Below are 16,493 nucleotides of genomic sequence, written 5' to 3' on the forward strand. Positions count from 1 at the left end.
TATCTGACTTGCCAAAATCTGAGGAGTTAGAAAGCCTAGTTATAATTAGAGAATTGTAATTGTAAACTCTACCTCTGAATGGATACACTCCAGAATTTCTTTTTAATTTAGTGTCATCAGAGACGGCGCAGATAACCACTTGCGCAGTAAGCATAAAAAAGACAACCACTAATCACAGGATCCAGCTTACACAAAAATATTGCCAACTGAAACGTCCAAAAACATACAGATTTAAAACACGGTCGAGCCCAGTCACAAGCTCACATTCCGAGTTTCCCTCCCATCAAGCCTTTGCAACAATATGAAAACGATGCAGTTTTCAACGACATTGTTAGAATACGAGAGAGAACTGCAAGCTTCATAGGCTTTTTGAGATATACAAGAGGAATGTTCGTAACCTTTGATTCAAACTGTAACAATTTGAAAACAAATTAGGGAGTTAGGGCAGAAAAGGGAAAAAAAAACACATGAAATATGGTTATTCATATAAATCTCTGTTATCAAATCGTACATACTTTTGCTTTACTTCAATTAACTGTGTCTCAAATACGACGACCACACACAATTGCAAACACGATCGGAGTGCGGAAACGGTACTTCGTTGACCTAGAAACTATTAGAAAAGTTGACATCCAGTAACCCACCACATATGACCATTTCTTTAAATGACCAAGTGAAAATACGCATGGCGAATAATAACACAAGTATTCAAATGAATGCCGATTTCAACAGAAAATCACCAATGACCGCCAAATTTCGAATTACTATAGAAAAGATATTAAATGATTACGATTTGTAGCTGTTGGCTAAAGTCTTTGCCGCTAAAAGCAGAATATCGCGACGGGAGATTCCAGTTAGTGCCATTTGCCACTCTGTAGCAGCTACCTAAACAGACAAAATCAATGAGGATTATCATTCGTTTTTCTTCATTTTTAAGATTATCTGATTGGATGGGCCAAAACGAAAAGTAAGTTACATTAAATTCTTCAGCAACTGCTTGTCCGACAGTAACGGCAAATCCAGACTGTCGTAAGGGATAAGATTCGGTTGTACAGTTACGCATACGTGCGACGGCGTTTGCGGGGACCATTAATGGCTGAGAAAACACCTGTATTTCAACGACAGGTTAGCATTGTCTGCTACATGTTATTTTCTGAGAGCACAATTTGCTATGTTACGAACCTGTACGCTAATATTGCGAACAGGGTCCTCCAACAGGAGACAGTTCATTTCGAACCAACTAGAAAAGACAATACAGTCATGTTAGCAAAAAGCAAAGCAAATTATAAAGTTCGGGTTCAATCTTTCATACTTGTCACTGAAGAGTTCAACAACGAATCCCTCAACTGATACTACTGGCTGTTGAGGTGGAACGGTTCCACTACTTCGTAGGTTCTGGAAAACATACATGACTTGTACTAACTTTTTGAACCATACTATTGATTTTTAAAACAACATACCGCAATTCTTTCCCGCGCAGCTTGCAACGCACTGGTAAATCCCACTGGTTGTGCTGCTGTGCCAACACTTTGCGATTCATAACCTCTGTAAATGAAAAGAGGTTTACATCGTTCTAATGTAAATGTTTCGGTATTTATTTACTTGACAGTTGCTTTTCCGAAAACTGTCTGGAAAGCTTCTCGGACTGAACTAAGTTTCAGTTCCTTTGTGGAGGTTACTGCAATATCAATGTCACCTCCAGAATCTAAAAAAGTAGAATTTACATTGATTGCTATTGAACGTAAAAAAAATCTAACCAAAAAAGCCAAAATTTACATATAAACTCTTTCATTTGAGGGTCCAAAGTTGTAATCATTGTATCAACTGAACTTCTAGCTTTCTCAGCCACTTTGGCTAGGATTCCTTTTCCAGGCATTGCTTCTTTCATCCATCCAAAAAGTCCAGAACCTTTGCTTGGTTGTTCATATGGAGCATCAACAATATTTTTCTCACTTGCAGCCACAGGGCTTTCTAATACACAAATTTCCAAATCAGAAGTTGCAGCTGGAACATTATGGTGTGTTTCACCAATTTCTGCAATTGGTGATATTGGAAGCAGAATTGGAAGATTTAAACCCTGAAATAATTAAACAAATAAGTAATGCTTTATGCATTCTAAATATTTAAAATTTACAGTTTGTGATTGAAGTCCTGACTGCCCTGTAAAAAACTGAGAGTTTGCTACAGTCGGGGTGCTTGTTGTGGGAAATAGCTGCCCAGCAGGCAAAACTAAGGGGGGAGGTCCAGCCATCAAGTTAAGTGGAAGACTTGTAGGTGGATTAATCCAAGCAGGTAACGGAGTGGGACCGTCGTTTACGTTGCCTTCCTTTGGTTTGTCAACTAATTCGAATCCATTTTCTCCATCCTCTTGTTGGTTTAACATGTTTTTAACAGTGTGACGATCGGTCTAGTTTCATAGAAAAAGACTTTAAGAAACCTAAAGACCTTCCAACTTCAAGAAAAACAAAGCGTAGGGAATAAGACGTACGTATCTACCTTGTGTGGTAAAATAACATACCTTCCTCCTGACACCAGATAAACAACACGAATACAAATTTGACCAACGTCATGGAATTATTTCAAGCTTAGGTATCGATAGATAAAAGTGATACAGGTTACTCGATACAATATACAACGGACAAATTCTTATGTAACATATAGCACTGTAGCTTGCGATAATTGCCATTTAAAGTTATTGTTTAGCGTAGTACAGATTATCAATGCTGAGAATTGTTACATCAATGTTAATTGGTCTTCCGTATATATGAGCGACCTTTTCTGCAGGCCTACACAAAATAACTAGCGTGCAACATTATGTTTACAATTCAATGAATGGGGGCAGTCGAGCTCAGGCATGGATAAATATAAATTATGGTCCATACATATGTACGATCCTTTCCATATTGGCAAAATTTGTCATCCATGAGAGAAAACCAGGGGGGGGATCAAAGATGTGAATGTGTTCTTGAAATATTTTGCATGGGACTCTGCCTTTACAATATTTATGTTTCTGAATCTACAAACGATTTTTGTTAGATGCTTTATTAGGAATTGAAAGAGATTACTAGGTAAGCAGCGATGACATTTCAAGACATCTCCAAAATTTGTTTTTCCGCCTACCACCAAGCTAGTAGGTTTATTACCTATTCGTCTTAGGCGGAGAAGAAAAGATTCTTTTCGTTGGACAAATTAAAGTGTCATCTTAAGCACAAGAACCGCTTTTGCAATACGATTCAAGGTAGCTCGAGGAGCAGACGCAAACCGTCTGAGGACATTGGTGTTTGCCTTGAACGACGAAGTCATAATTACTTTCGTACAGGACCTTGGATAGAGTCGATTTCAGCGGATTTCATCGTCTTATGGCGAAGATTTTGTGAAACAACTAGGGGAAAAGGAAGAATGAGTAATACATACAGTGTGTCTCAGCACTAACCTGGTGTGTGCCTAACATGTTCTGACTTTGCTCATTTTGTTTAAATGTTGAGGTCACTCAAGTCTTCCTTTCATGGTTTACACACATGTACAAGCATGTTCCAATAAACGCATACAAAAATAATGAAACAAAATTGCTAAATCATAACACTTGACGGAAAATTAATATTAACCTTTACTTGTTGTCCTGCATTAATGCAATCCTTAGATACAGTCACAAATGTTGCTGCTTTCAGTGTTCAAATGAATAAATGTAGCAATATATAAAAAGGCTCTTTCCCAGAGCCTTTACAGGCACCATCTAGAGAATAAACGCGAGGTGTTAAAGGAAAGACATCGAAAATGGACATAAGTAAACTGAGGCTGGATGACGCTAGAATAACTATCCACAGTGTATACAGAAAGTATCTAATCGAGGTCCCATACATTTTGCACGTGTATTTTCGTTTTGCAAGAAACTCATTTCATACTTACGGTGAAGTGTAATTTGCATTTTTCTTGCTGGTTTTTCTTTTCTGGCCTATAACAACCAGCGGCACGAACATTTGGAGGCGGAAAAGTAGCAACAGCGTTAATGACACTCGTTTTCACAAAAAATCAACGCACCACACTTCCATTTGTTTAAAGCTTTTAGATCATGTAAGGTAGCTAAGCTAAAATCAGCACACCGATTGTTATTATTCCGTCTCGATAAAAGGAAAGATCATCTTGTAACTGTTTAAGGTCACCGTGATCGAATATTTCCGTAAAGAATTGTAGTTTGCCATTCAAAAGTAGATTATTCTGAAGTGAATGTAAGTGTTTATCTCTACTGGTAGAGTAATAAATGATGATGCCACTTTGTGCGGTCATTCAGCTTAAAGTGCGTATAATTATTAATACAATTGATCTTAAATAAATAAAGGTCTTAGCAGCACCTGACCTTTATGATAGGTAGTGGATTGTGCTGGGCTGTTTGTGCATTTTTGAGATCGCAATATGCGGTCATCACTAGTAGACATGTAGCGAGTATTTCCTCGTCCTATATATATGGGATGCTTCTTTAAATGTCGTGGTTTCTGCTTTCTTCCTGATACGTAAGCGAAGCGCAGCATGACTACCAATATGAAAGATGATGTCGATTTGTACAATGGCCGGGTTGACCTTTTATTGGCCTTTTCAAACATCATTTATCCCCGAAATACGATATATCCGTAGAAAACTGGATTGGGAGTTAGCAAGCCAATACAGAATCTAATTTGAGTGCCACTCATGTCAAGCGACCCGTCAAGAAAACTCGGAAAACTAACTAGATATTATAAGATTTAAAAAAAAAAAAAAAAAAAGAACAAAGTACTATACGTGGCATCGACTGATGGGGGTTGCGTTAGGAACACGTCACTTAGCGAATATTGTCGTTATAAATGAGGCAGAGAGGGGAGCATACATAAAAGGTTTTATAGTGCGTCAAAGATCAGGAGGAGAGGACAATGGGACTCGTCATGTCAGTCGTTGATGTTGTCCCAATATATACTTCGCAAAGTTAATTTGGATATTTTAGGATGATTTATAATATTGTTTCTATGGTCGACGAACCGCCAGTTTATTATATTACGTATGTCTAATAGGATTGACATTTGATGTGTCTACATGTATACACAGAAGCATCGTCAACTGTGTGATATGCAACCGCAAACATATAAGCAATATTTGAATTTCGTGGCTTATTTCTTGACCGGTCCCATCACAGTTTTTCTGTTATCCTTTTGACGTATACATTTACTGCTTCTGGCAGCTCATTTGTTCCTTTTTTCTTCACATTTTGATGACATGACATGCAGCAAAAAAAAAAAAAGACATCCAGTCCGTATAGGACTAATGATAGACCGATCAGAAACTTGACGCCTCACGTCGTTCGATATTTCGATAAGCTCGTCTTTCACTGTACTGTTTGCGCATGCTGTCCACGTCTTTATCACTTTGAGCTGCAAATCTATCGCTTAATAACTAGGAAAAGTATATAGATAGATACATTGCGTCACGGTCTACTTTGCGTTTGGTGAACTTCAAACGAAATCGCGAAAGCAAAATGTACGAAGAACGGAGACAAATCAAAGACCAGCTTCAAAGACTGACCCTTTCTTTCTTTTTTTGCATCTCATAAAACCTGGTGACCAGAATAATAATGAAGTGGATGCTTTATTCCAAATAGTGGCAACCTCGAAAGATCTCTTCCGAAAATTTTTTTTTTTTTTTTAAATATTTGTATAGAATACCAGAGAGCGCAGCTAACTAAATGCACAGCATAAATCGTCAATCTAATGTTGTGCGTCTGCCGAATTAGATGACGATGAGTGGAAGATGAAATAATTAACTAAAAGTTTTCTTATTGAAAATATGTTTGTGTGAATACAGATCCTTGTTTTTCCTGCTTACGTCATTCTCCGTGACGCATGCATATACGATTGCATACTAAGCTGTGTTTGCAGCCCACATCTAGTCTCATAAATACGTATTCGATGTCTGCTGTTTTTGTTTTCATTTATACATTCCCAACATACATACGTTGGTTGACTGTCAATGGGTGTGCAAATCATAAATTTTTTTCCTCTTTGCCGTCTGGAAATTCCATGGATCCAGCGCTAAATCGAGGTGCTTCTCGGAGAATGGCGAAATAAAAAACCCGGCAAATATAAATGGGCCTTTTAGCCAAATAGCAGCACACAAAAGAACAATGATGAAGAACCGTTGCTTACGTTAAACTTTACTGAAGTGGGGACTTCAAAACAATGAACTTGTTTACCACTAATCAAGAAACCGTTAAAGGTATGTACTATACATCTGTTACCCCAGCTGCGCAGCTGTAGTATCGCTTAACACAAAAGGAATTGCATGGGCTGTTTCAATTGCCATTTTTTTAAAGCCATGAAATTCGAACAGGCGTGCCGGAAAACCTTTATGCATTTTTTAAACAGATTTTTTACACTTCCCACGTGTCTATTATAACGCATAAGTGAATTGTTAGTGTCATTTACCATATGGGCAGGCCCGGTATTTTATGGAACATAACTTGATTTTTCGCCTTACTGTTAAAAAAAAAAGGATCATTCATCATTTTTTGCGTCGAGAGCAGATGTCATCCAACAATTCATATTTTTTCATGTTGTTAAAAATAGTTGAAGGAATTATGACGTCAACCGATAAATCTTTGAGTTTGGTAGTTGGGCATCGTCTATTAATAAAAAGCGGCAATATACAGCACTATAAGGATATTTCGTCGATTCGCTGGCAATAAAAATATTATCTGATGGTCGTTTTGCAGTGTTACCTCTTATTATATTTTCATCTACAGCGAAAAAAAGAGGAGCATAGAGAGTAATACGAGTGCTGCTAAAGCCATTCGTTCAATTTCATACATAAATATCCGCGTCTGCTGCTGCGAGGAATTCCAATATCAAAAATTCTCAGATATCTACGTTCACGTGTTTTACATGACCAAGAAGGATGGGCGTGGGCGTAATCTTTCTATTGCTGCGTGCGCTTTCGAAACAGCCGTCTGTCGATATTATTATAGACCTGCACATGCCTTACTCGATATATAGATATATATATAGCTAATAGCAATGCAGTTTTATCTTGTTTAAATTCCTTGCGTTTTTTCATATAAAGCTTTATAATATTTTTTGTTACCCAGTCTGAAGTGGTTCTCTCGGTCAGCCACAACGATCATTCGTTCGTTGGAAGAAGGAAAAGATGTGCGTTTTATTGCTTTTCTTAAATGATGTGGTAATCGCAACAACAAGCTTTCGATACGGCTATTTTGTAAGGTAACATATCGTTACAATTGTTTCCTCACAGTTAACGATAGTGGCAATGAAACATCAAACCGAGCTCACTTTCGTCAATTATGAAATTCTAGTGTGATGCATACGTAACCGCTATAATCCCTATTTTAAGACAGAGTTATATCTAGAGTTTGTGACACGATAGTATATAGCTGCCTACTTTATAGAGGCTAGTCGAGTCACAAGAGATGGTGGTCGGTTTGATACAAATTCGATGCGCGTTTGAAAAGTCCTAAAAATAGCCAATTAAGAATAGGGTATCGAAGATTCTTGTCATGCCAACATCTCCGTGCGACAACAAAGAAAGGTCAAATTAGGGACACTGGGTATGACAACGTGCCGATTGATACTCTTTTGTTAAATCATTGCGTCTATCTAGAGGTCTACGTATATGAAATACAAAAAGCTGGACACCGCGTCAATGAGTCGAGCGTACCCAAAGCTCTACAGAAATCTAATATTCAGACTTGCTGATGGGGCATCACAGCTGCGGGAAAAAGGTCATACAAAGCACGTATACAGATGAATTTTTACTGAAGGACAAGAAACGGATCGTATCGACTCACTTTCAACGCAATAGGCGACAAACCTATTTATGAGGTGCCAAGATTTAGTCTACCAATTAGAAATGGGACCGACGAAATTCACTGCCCATCACAGTCATTTCGATAAATGTTGTAATATTGGTTTTTTCTTGTAGGTGAAATGCACTGGAGCCGCAATGACGCATCAAATTGCAGTCAGTGAAAGAGCTAGAAGATTGAGAAAATCCGTAGTTGCGCACGTCAGCATAGCAATAAGTGCATACAGCAAAGACGTACACAAGCACCTTTGATACATTCAGATTTACGATGGCGATGCACCTGTCTACCATACTGAACAAGAATTTTTTATTTCTTCAATATTTACGTTTATCGATACTATCGAAGTGCGTGGGACGAAGAGAACAAGGAATTCGTTCTTTTCTTTGTACACCATTTAGTTTGATTTTATTGTTCTTTAATAGGTTTGCTCACCTTCGTCATCAAATTACGTTTGAATTTATTCAAGAATCAAGTATACATATTTCTAGAAGTGCAGCGTATCAGATTTTCTGTCATTATAATCTCTATACAATTTAGGAAGAGGGGCGACTCAGATGCCACTATTACACTCGTGTCACTTCTTTTGATTCTTCTGTCGGTGTAATAGATCTGATGTCAACCACCGAAGCGTGCTGAACGTGCAGCAGACGAATAGTTCAAGGAAAAAAAAACGGATTGACAACAGATAAAGATGAAAAAAAGAGAAAAATTAATTGCGTTTCAACAGCTCCAGTCATTCGTTCGTTTTTTTCATCGTTTGAAAATGAGTTGATAGTAGAGGATGTACTCGTGAAGAGCAAATGTCTTTGATGCTTCCTGTCATCATATGTATACCTGATGAGCTTCATATATTCTATATACAGCAGCTAATGAATATCCACTTTATAGATGCCCTAGTCTCCAATCTTTTTTTTACTACACTTCTTTCACATTTGATTTCTTATAAGGGCACCGCTGCATAGCCGTCGTCACTCTTTGGGCATCATCATCCCCACTTTGAAATTCAAATAGGTCAAATAAGAGAAGGATGGACGTGAATTTCATAACACACCATAGGTTTGACAGGGAAGATAGCGAACATATTAATTAGGAGCAAAGAATAACTCTCCGACACATCTTCACGTGAAACCTCTTTTCTTCCCTCTCTGTGTATTACATCCGTATATAACCTATATACGAATATAAACATTTCATCCGTTACTTTATTAACGGGTAACGACAAAGTCAGGATGAGTTGCAAAGATGGCCACCGTACGGCTGTTTGTGACAACGATTTGTGGCCAAAGCGATAAAGAAATCACAAACGGACCATCGCTATCTATGTGAACTGTCTTCTGGAAGAAATAGACTATAAGCCATTAAAATATAGTCCGCGAAAAGCGTTCAAGTATTTGATTAGTTTTCATAGAGAAAAAACCCAGTTGCCCTCTTTTGCTTGCTGTAACTCTAAAAAACATGTTAGCATAGCAAGGGGAAATTGAAACGAAAAGCGTGTTCATATCGCAAGCAAAAAAAGCAATAAAACGAAGTTTTATTAGTCTCTGTCTATATAAATGAATAAAAGGGAATCTATATTCTTTCTTGCCCCCTATATATTTGCATTACGAGCAAGTCACGGCAAATATATAGGGAGGGCCAACTATACACGAAAAAAACGGGGGCGAACGAAAACGATTTGCGTTCAAGTGGATTCGTCCATGTGGAAAAAAAAGGGCTAGCATCAGCAGAAAGAATGAGAATCATCTAAAGCGTTTGCCCTATATTTATATATAAAGTACAGGACAAAAGACGGAGAAAAAGAAAATGGTTATCGTAAAGTAGACTTGCGGTTTTATGGCCGGGCCGTTTGACTGGGTTGACAAGTGACGGGTATCAAATCAATACATATATTTTTTTGTGTGTTACTTTGTATTTATTACCTACAATCAATATGACGTACCCGTAAAAATCTGAAAATATATGAGCGGATGATTTACTAATACACTGTTGTAAATGACCGAAGCATTGACAGCCAACAATTCAACAGCCCCTCCATTTCATAAGAAGAGGGTAGATATGAAAAGAAAAACCGCCTATAGGACAAGCCCGATGTATGGAGTGTCTATACTTGATATTGTCTGAGATATTGGAGCTATACGTCCTTCGTGCTTACCCTTTCCTTTCAATACAACAGCTGTACGTATTCGTTTATATGGACACTGACCCCAACAATAAAATGGTGCAAGCTGAACGTACATACACTGATAGAAAACGTCAATGAGCTATACCGAGTCTTGCTTACGTTTGCCACCCTCGACTATGTTTTTTTCAAACACGATACAAAAAATTCGTTCGTGGTATTTGCTTGCACGAATAGAAAGCTCGCAGTATCTTATTAAAGAAAAATGGATTCTATATCTGTGCTTACCTTGTTCTCGACTCGTGCACCTGCACTGCTTTCGTTTGGCCCGAACTTGGTCAGTTGCGACGAGGGGATCACTTGAGTGGGCAGTTATAAAAACTGTGCCTTTTAAAGTTATGAAACAGCTTGTTAAGTTAAGTGCAGACTAAAAGAATCACAACAGTTGTGCTTTTCAATTGTCTTGTACTAGGCTCACTGGAGGCAAAGAGAAATAGAGGAATTGCACTATTCATGCTATGCTGCACAAGTGCCAGCTTAAGGCAGACTGCTGGCCTTGTAGACATTATGGAAAGAGAAAATGAAAAGGTAAGTTGCCTACGTAGATATTTAGTTACCCTTCCCTTCAGTTTCGATATTTGGTTGAAACTACCGAAATAAGAGGTAAAGAAAGCATCGGTGAGATAAAGGGATAGGCAACTACCTGAAGCAATCGTACAGGTGGCGCCCAAAACACAAAAACAGCCTGAAATGCTTACGGACATTTTTCATATATACGTCACCCATTTTCTAAAATTTTGTGGATTAAAACAAACCTCTTTATTTTAAATTTCTTAGATAAAGAAGGTCGTATGAGAAAATGTTGAAGATCAAAGCTCGATGATTACTGAGATTGCATAACCCAGATAGTGAACGATAGTTTCGGCTATGGCATTTCACTCGATTCATACGCCGGAATGATGGTAGTGGTGTATAGACAGAGCGCACAATAAACGTAGAAGCTACAATAGCGTGTTAGGAGTCCATCTCTATCTTTTCAGACTTCGGGCAGAACACAAAAGGTCACAAAATTTACATCAAAATGTATGCGCTATACATGTCTCAACTGACGAACATGATGCTATTTCTGAATAAGAAGATCGTGTTGTGTACTTAGGGAAACCGTTGCAACGTGTACAACATGTTGAAATGTTGAACTAATGAGCTGGAACAATAAAATGAGGTCCTTTTAAGTATCTCAAGCGTTAGATAAGCCGCAATAAAACACATGAATATACATAGACTAAAAATGACATCTTTACGGCTGTTATTTCTTTAAGGTGTTAAGCCTCCAAAAGCAGCTGTCCTTTTCTGTTTCAAACCGATGGCCCCATGGTGCTATCTATACAATAATATGCTCAAGTGTTATTCTGTTTAACGTCAGCGCCAAATGTTCGCAGCCCGGAATACTTTATACACGATCGACTTATTCTAGCTTTAATGGCGGTATAATTTATCCCGACTTTGTACGAGTAATCCCTCACCATAAGCTGGATGCATGAGCATTCTTCTTACCTATATGTTTTGTTTTATCCCCCATCAGTTTAGTTATCTTAGCCTCAATGATACAAAGACATCCATTCTAATACTTTTAGAGTATAAATTAAAATACGACGATGGGTTATAATGTTGAATGTGTGCTATAATCAGATAATAATCAGCAAAGGGTATACCAGAAACGGCCACACGTCATCTATGCGCAAGAAAAGTAACACAATACTTCAATAACCTCACCCATTTTCAACATATAGTCGCTATTACGATGTATATACGAAACGCTTGTAATAATCGTGCGCCTTATTAGGAGCTTACGTACATGATGGGGCATGGCTCGTAAATAGCAACAGAGGCCTCATACTCTTAAGGAAAGAAACTAGACAAATATTGATCTGATATAGCAAGCATTTAGCGAAAGAGAGGCCCAAGTAACAACGACCAAAGATATTGTTGTCAACGAACGATGCACGCTGTGCGTTCTGCTAAAACATTCAATGTGAATATAGGGGGAAGCGGAAAAAATCTATACATCAGCGCATCGTCACACGATGATGATGATGTGCCAAACTATGTCCATTACCTTTTGTTACATGGCTTAAGCCTTGGTTACCAAACGATGGAATGGAAACATGGAACAGCTTCTGTTATTGGCCTACGAACATCAGCGAAGACGCTCGTGCATCCAAGAGTCATAAATAAAACGAAAAATTTCAATGGAAAAATTACAAGTTTTTTTTGCTCGTGTGTCTACAGCACGTCTGCAAAATGACAAGCGCTTGATTAATGAAGTGGAGTTCATGAGAAATCGATAAATGACGATGTAATAGACGAAGATGGTAAACACATTTTTTACAATACAAAGAAAATTCAAAGCAAGTTGGGCTCCGTTAGTTATAAAATAATGGTCGAAATCATCTTGTTTCCATTGGCTCCATGCATAACCTTAGCTTTAGTTTTAATTTAGCTCTTTCGTTAGCCACATGTGCTAAAAAACAGCTTTAAAATTAAACAATATTGTTTCTGCGTGTGTCATTACAGTTTATCGTATAGGACAGCCGCTAGACGATCTGACAGCAGCACAGGAATCTTTTTTTTTTATATGGTTGAACGTTAGCCTTGCGCAATCTGATATTTGCTGCTGACATGGCTCTCATTTTATTTCCTTCCCTAAATATATATATATATATACGCTTCTGGTGTACATGGTCGATGTAATAGCCAGCATTTATACTGGCTCACCCCTTATATAAACGGGCCTGGACTCGAGCAGATTAGAGATTCAATACCTTATTGCTTCTCGCTGCTATAGCGAAAGCGAGAGTTGGAATGGCAAGCTGAGAGAGAGACCCAGTGACGTTACTTTATTCAAGGCTAGGCTGCTACTGGCACCACACAAGCTGTTTTTGCTGTTGTTACTGCATGCTACTGCCCTTGGTGCGTACGTCTCTCTGCTGGCGTTTGCTCTATTCACATCTATAACATGACCCATCATATCTGTTCTATAAATCCTCCACGTAGACACTGTCGGCCGCCCTATATTTTCTAATATAAAGCTTTATGTATTCGATTTATATATATATAGGCTAGATGGAGTGTTGGCTGCCCTTGTTTGATACCACGCTCCTATATATAGCATTAAATGATTACATATTTTTATACGATGTTGTTTGATGGGCCCTTTTCTTCATGTCGTTCTTCAATTGCTGCCGAATAGACAGAACGCAAGCTGTAGCTATATATATACTGCGTGGCTTTGCGGGTGTCTTCCATGATGGACGTCCACGAGCAAAAACCAAGAGAGAGGACATCAAAAAGGAGACGTAATGACGTCGTAAGAGATTCTCATGGCGAACCCTATGCCCTCACATCAGTAGAAGATTCAGATTAGCGATGATTAAACTCTTGTTTGTTATTTATTCATTCAGTGTGGATTCAACTTCTTGGGTCTGCTTCTTTTTGTGTGGGAGCGGTGTTCTCCTCCTGTTGTTTCAGCGTCATGAATATCTACGTCTTTGATTATTTGCAATCACTGCGCAGTTTTTATAAAGGAAAATGCGTCACGTATTTCCTTTTGAAATGAAAAGGCATCGACTTTGTCGTTGGCAACGACGGCCAATCGAAGAAATGTAAAATAAATGGAATTCAGCGAACGCGGAGAATCACATATTTTATTCGATAGGTATAAAATGTTTGGAAACATTACGATTACCTTGCGCTTTTACCTATTAAATACGTACTGAGGCTGAATGCAAAACGGCTGAATGCAAAACAAACCAATGAATCTGCTAATTACATACAGTCCCTTTTCTGTTTATTGCACTTATATTATATCAATTGCACTTATGAAAGTCAACCTCACTGCAACGAACTCTTATCATCTCCAACTTCTATGCACACATACTGAATTTCTATATTTTTAACAACGCATATGAACGTTAATACATGCCGTAAATGGCGATGGATATGTAGACAGACCATCACGCATCAACTTTGTACTTGAAGCTGTAGGCGAGAGCCTGCAGCTATGCAAATTTAACTGACGGAATATACTCGGAGCTCTATATGCATAACCTATACAGATCAGACAAGGGTAGAGGTATAACATCTTTCACCAAAGCCAATACTATTAAGACATCCGCAAATGATGGAGAAAAAAAGAAATCGATAAAATGCTATATCGGAAAAACTGCTTTCGTTTGACGCACGAAAGCAATAATTAGATCTATCTAGTTAAAAAGAGACAAGTTTTCTTTTAAGAATAAATTGGAATTCTTTATTGCGTAGGAGCGAGTGGTCTAATTTTCGACAGCTTGAAAGGAAATGTCTCGTCCAAGGGATGTTCGGATACCTTTGTACAATGTGGGATAGTCTTACCACGAATTCGCATTCAGGAAAAAGTCAATAGTGAAAGCCACCAGCGGTATATGGACACGCATTATTGATGGGCTGAAATTCTGCATGAAGTGGCACAAATAAATGGTTCGTCAAAATGAGATGATGGCGTGCGATGGCTGACGCGTTTCGCACGAGCAGCTGCGTTTGCCATCGCTTGAATAGATTTAACTCTGTATAAAGCTATATATAGGAACCAACGTGTCTAGAGATCGAAACTTATTGATGCTCCAAGAGTCCTATAATCACTGCGGAAGAGGTGACAAACAGGAGCGCGAGGAAGGAAAAAATCAGCAAACAACGCAGAGTGACAGTCAAGTGGTCCATCCAGCTTATATAAATGTATATCTTCAGGCCTGTATATATTTACACTTGATGAGGTCTGTATACTTAAAAAGTGTTTTTGCATATAGATTTGACGAGGCGATAGAGAACAGAAAAGATGAGGACAAAATGAAAAGAATCGATAGATGTGTAGTCAAGGATATTATTTAGGAGGCACGTATAATGTCATACTGTACACGTATGAGGAGAAAAAGTGACAGGAAAAGCACAAATCAATGTTCCTTCTGTTGGCCGGCATCGGAAGAGCCAATTCTTTCCGTAATAAAAACGCCCGTCGGAGACACAGAAAAAGGACTGTCATTACGTTACACAGTATATTGGGACAATAGAGATCATTTATATAGGAGGAACATGACAAAATAGCGTCTAAAAAAAGCACATACAAATGAAATGACACACGCACAGAGATCCGCACAACGTCCGCAAAATTGGCCGACGTCGTGATATTGATACTTGCTCTGCGTGTAAAGCCGTCTAGACTTTTATGTGTTTCGTAAATGTATATATAAAATGCAAACGTTTAATCAAACAGTTGGTGTGTCTGTCGAGATCAGCTGTATACGTACGTCATGTGATGTAACTTTATTGCGGATTAAAGAAGAATTTAATTCACCATTACCTTATCGTGTACAGAGTATGGGAGGAACAACGTAGTTTCAAAATGTGGGACGAAGCAATAAAATACGGATAAATGCTGTCAATCGTATCGATCGTTTACAAAGCCATTCACATCTAGACGCGATTTTTTTTTATAGGGAGGGGTGCGTGTTGGGGCGGGTGTGTACGTTGAAAGACTGCGAAATAGAATCAAGAGGAAAACATAATAGGATTGTTGTTGGCTACAGATAAAACCTCCTATATAGGGCTTGCATTTTATATACTACGCTGGATATAAGGCATTTGTTTCTTATAAATGGAGGACGAATTTGGATCACGAGTTTCTCTCAAGTCGCGTGTAAAGGATTCGGTTTTTTTTCCATCCCTCTCCCAGAAAAAAAAACGTATAGACAAAAGCAACAATGTACACAACAGCTAAGCTGAAAAACAAAAACAAGAAAACTTAAAAATAATAAAAAGCGATGCTGACGTCATTATATATGCCTACTGGCGAGTTACATGTTATTGTTGGTCGGCATCGGAAAGGGAATGAAAGAAATAGATGTCAGCAAATCGCTCCCTTACCATTGGTAAAAAAAAAGAGAAGAAGCAGATGAGACCAGCCTTCCGAGCTTGACAATTGACACGAGTTTACATACAGCAATAGTACAGATGGCCGTTTATTATTATATGTAGGCCAGATTTTTGCTGATGCCCGGCTGTCACTTATTATGATGCTGCTGCGTATAGCCGATCAACTGCGTTTCATTTCCGCGGAGCGTGCATAAATATATACGTATACATGTGTATGGATGACTGGGAGTGTATCATGTGACCTCCTCTTTGGGACGACAGGGAGAGAGCCACTATACAGATCAAATTATGTATCGGTTGTCAGCTGACGATGGCGTAATGATGACAGTTTTTTTCAGGCTTCTTTCGTATGGAAGAACACGCCCTTGTCCATCAGTTTGACAGGCTTTCTTTTGATATCCATTAATGAGTTGTTTGCGATGAAACGGCAAATGTACTTGTATAAGAGTGTGTTTGATTTCGTTGCCTAACAAATTGGAAACGAATATTTCCCCAAGCCAATTGTGATTGGCGAGTAGAGTGATGTCTGCCTCTAGACGGCCAGACATTTTAGCTCTTAATCATGCACAG

The 16,493-nt window shown here is 38.4% G+C and overlaps 3 protein-coding genes across 4 annotated transcripts in view; all 3 read right to left on the reverse strand.

The window, feature by feature from the left end:
* Positions 1–16,493, reverse strand: part of LOC130692099 (tectonin beta-propeller repeat-containing protein 2-like) — an 80,572-nt gene that overhangs the window by 62,498 nt on the left and 1,581 nt on the right. The window lies entirely within an intron of this gene.
* The window catches only part of LOC130692122 (dehydrogenase/reductase SDR family member 12-like), a 70,439-nt gene that overhangs the window by 8,473 nt on the left and 45,473 nt on the right, over positions 1–16,493 (reverse strand). The window lies entirely within an intron of this gene.
* LOC130692110 (protein PRRC1-like) lies at positions 474–2,566 on the reverse strand. Of its 2 annotated transcripts, none has more exons than XM_057515184.2 (9): positions 2,519–2,566; positions 2,135–2,445; positions 1,777–2,077; positions 1,603–1,705; positions 1,461–1,545; positions 1,313–1,395; positions 1,183–1,240; positions 977–1,108; positions 474–885 (listed from the first exon to the last, which is right to left on the reverse strand). In XM_057515184.2, exons 2-9 carry the CDS (start codon positions 2,381–2,383, stop codon positions 787–789), a joined length of 1,110 nt encoding a protein of 369 aa, XP_057371167.1. In that variant the 5' UTR covers positions 2,384–2,445; positions 2,519–2,566; the 3' UTR covers positions 474–786. The 2 variants fall into 2 exon arrangements, with proteins under 2 accessions (XP_057371167.1, XP_059353495.1); XM_059497512.1 differs by lacking the exon at positions 2,519–2,566 and adding an exon at positions 2,497–2,513 and having other exon boundaries at positions 2,135–2,407.

Source organism: Daphnia carinata, chromosome 1 (assembly GCF_022539665.2).
Source record: "Daphnia carinata strain CSIRO-1 chromosome 1, CSIRO_AGI_Dcar_HiC_V3, whole genome shotgun sequence".
NCBI classification, from domain to species: Eukaryota; Metazoa; Arthropoda; class Branchiopoda; order Diplostraca; family Daphniidae; genus Daphnia; species Daphnia carinata.

What these genes read in the sequence shown, in the direction of transcription:
- LOC130692110 (XM_057515184.2), bottom strand. Translation starts at nt 2,383, where the DNA reads ATGTTAAACCAACAAGAGGATGGAGAAAATGGATTCGAATTAGTTGAC. An exon ending in TTCGGAAAAGCAACTGTCAA is followed by an intron (nt 1,546 to 1,602) that starts GTAAATAAATAC and finishes TTTCATTTACAG; the next exon opens with AGGTTATGAATCGCAAAGTG. An exon ending in CTGCGCGGGAAAGAATTGCG is followed by an intron (nt 1,396 to 1,460) that starts GTATGTTGTTTT and finishes TATGTTTTCCAG; the next exon opens with AACCTACGAAGTAGTGGAAC.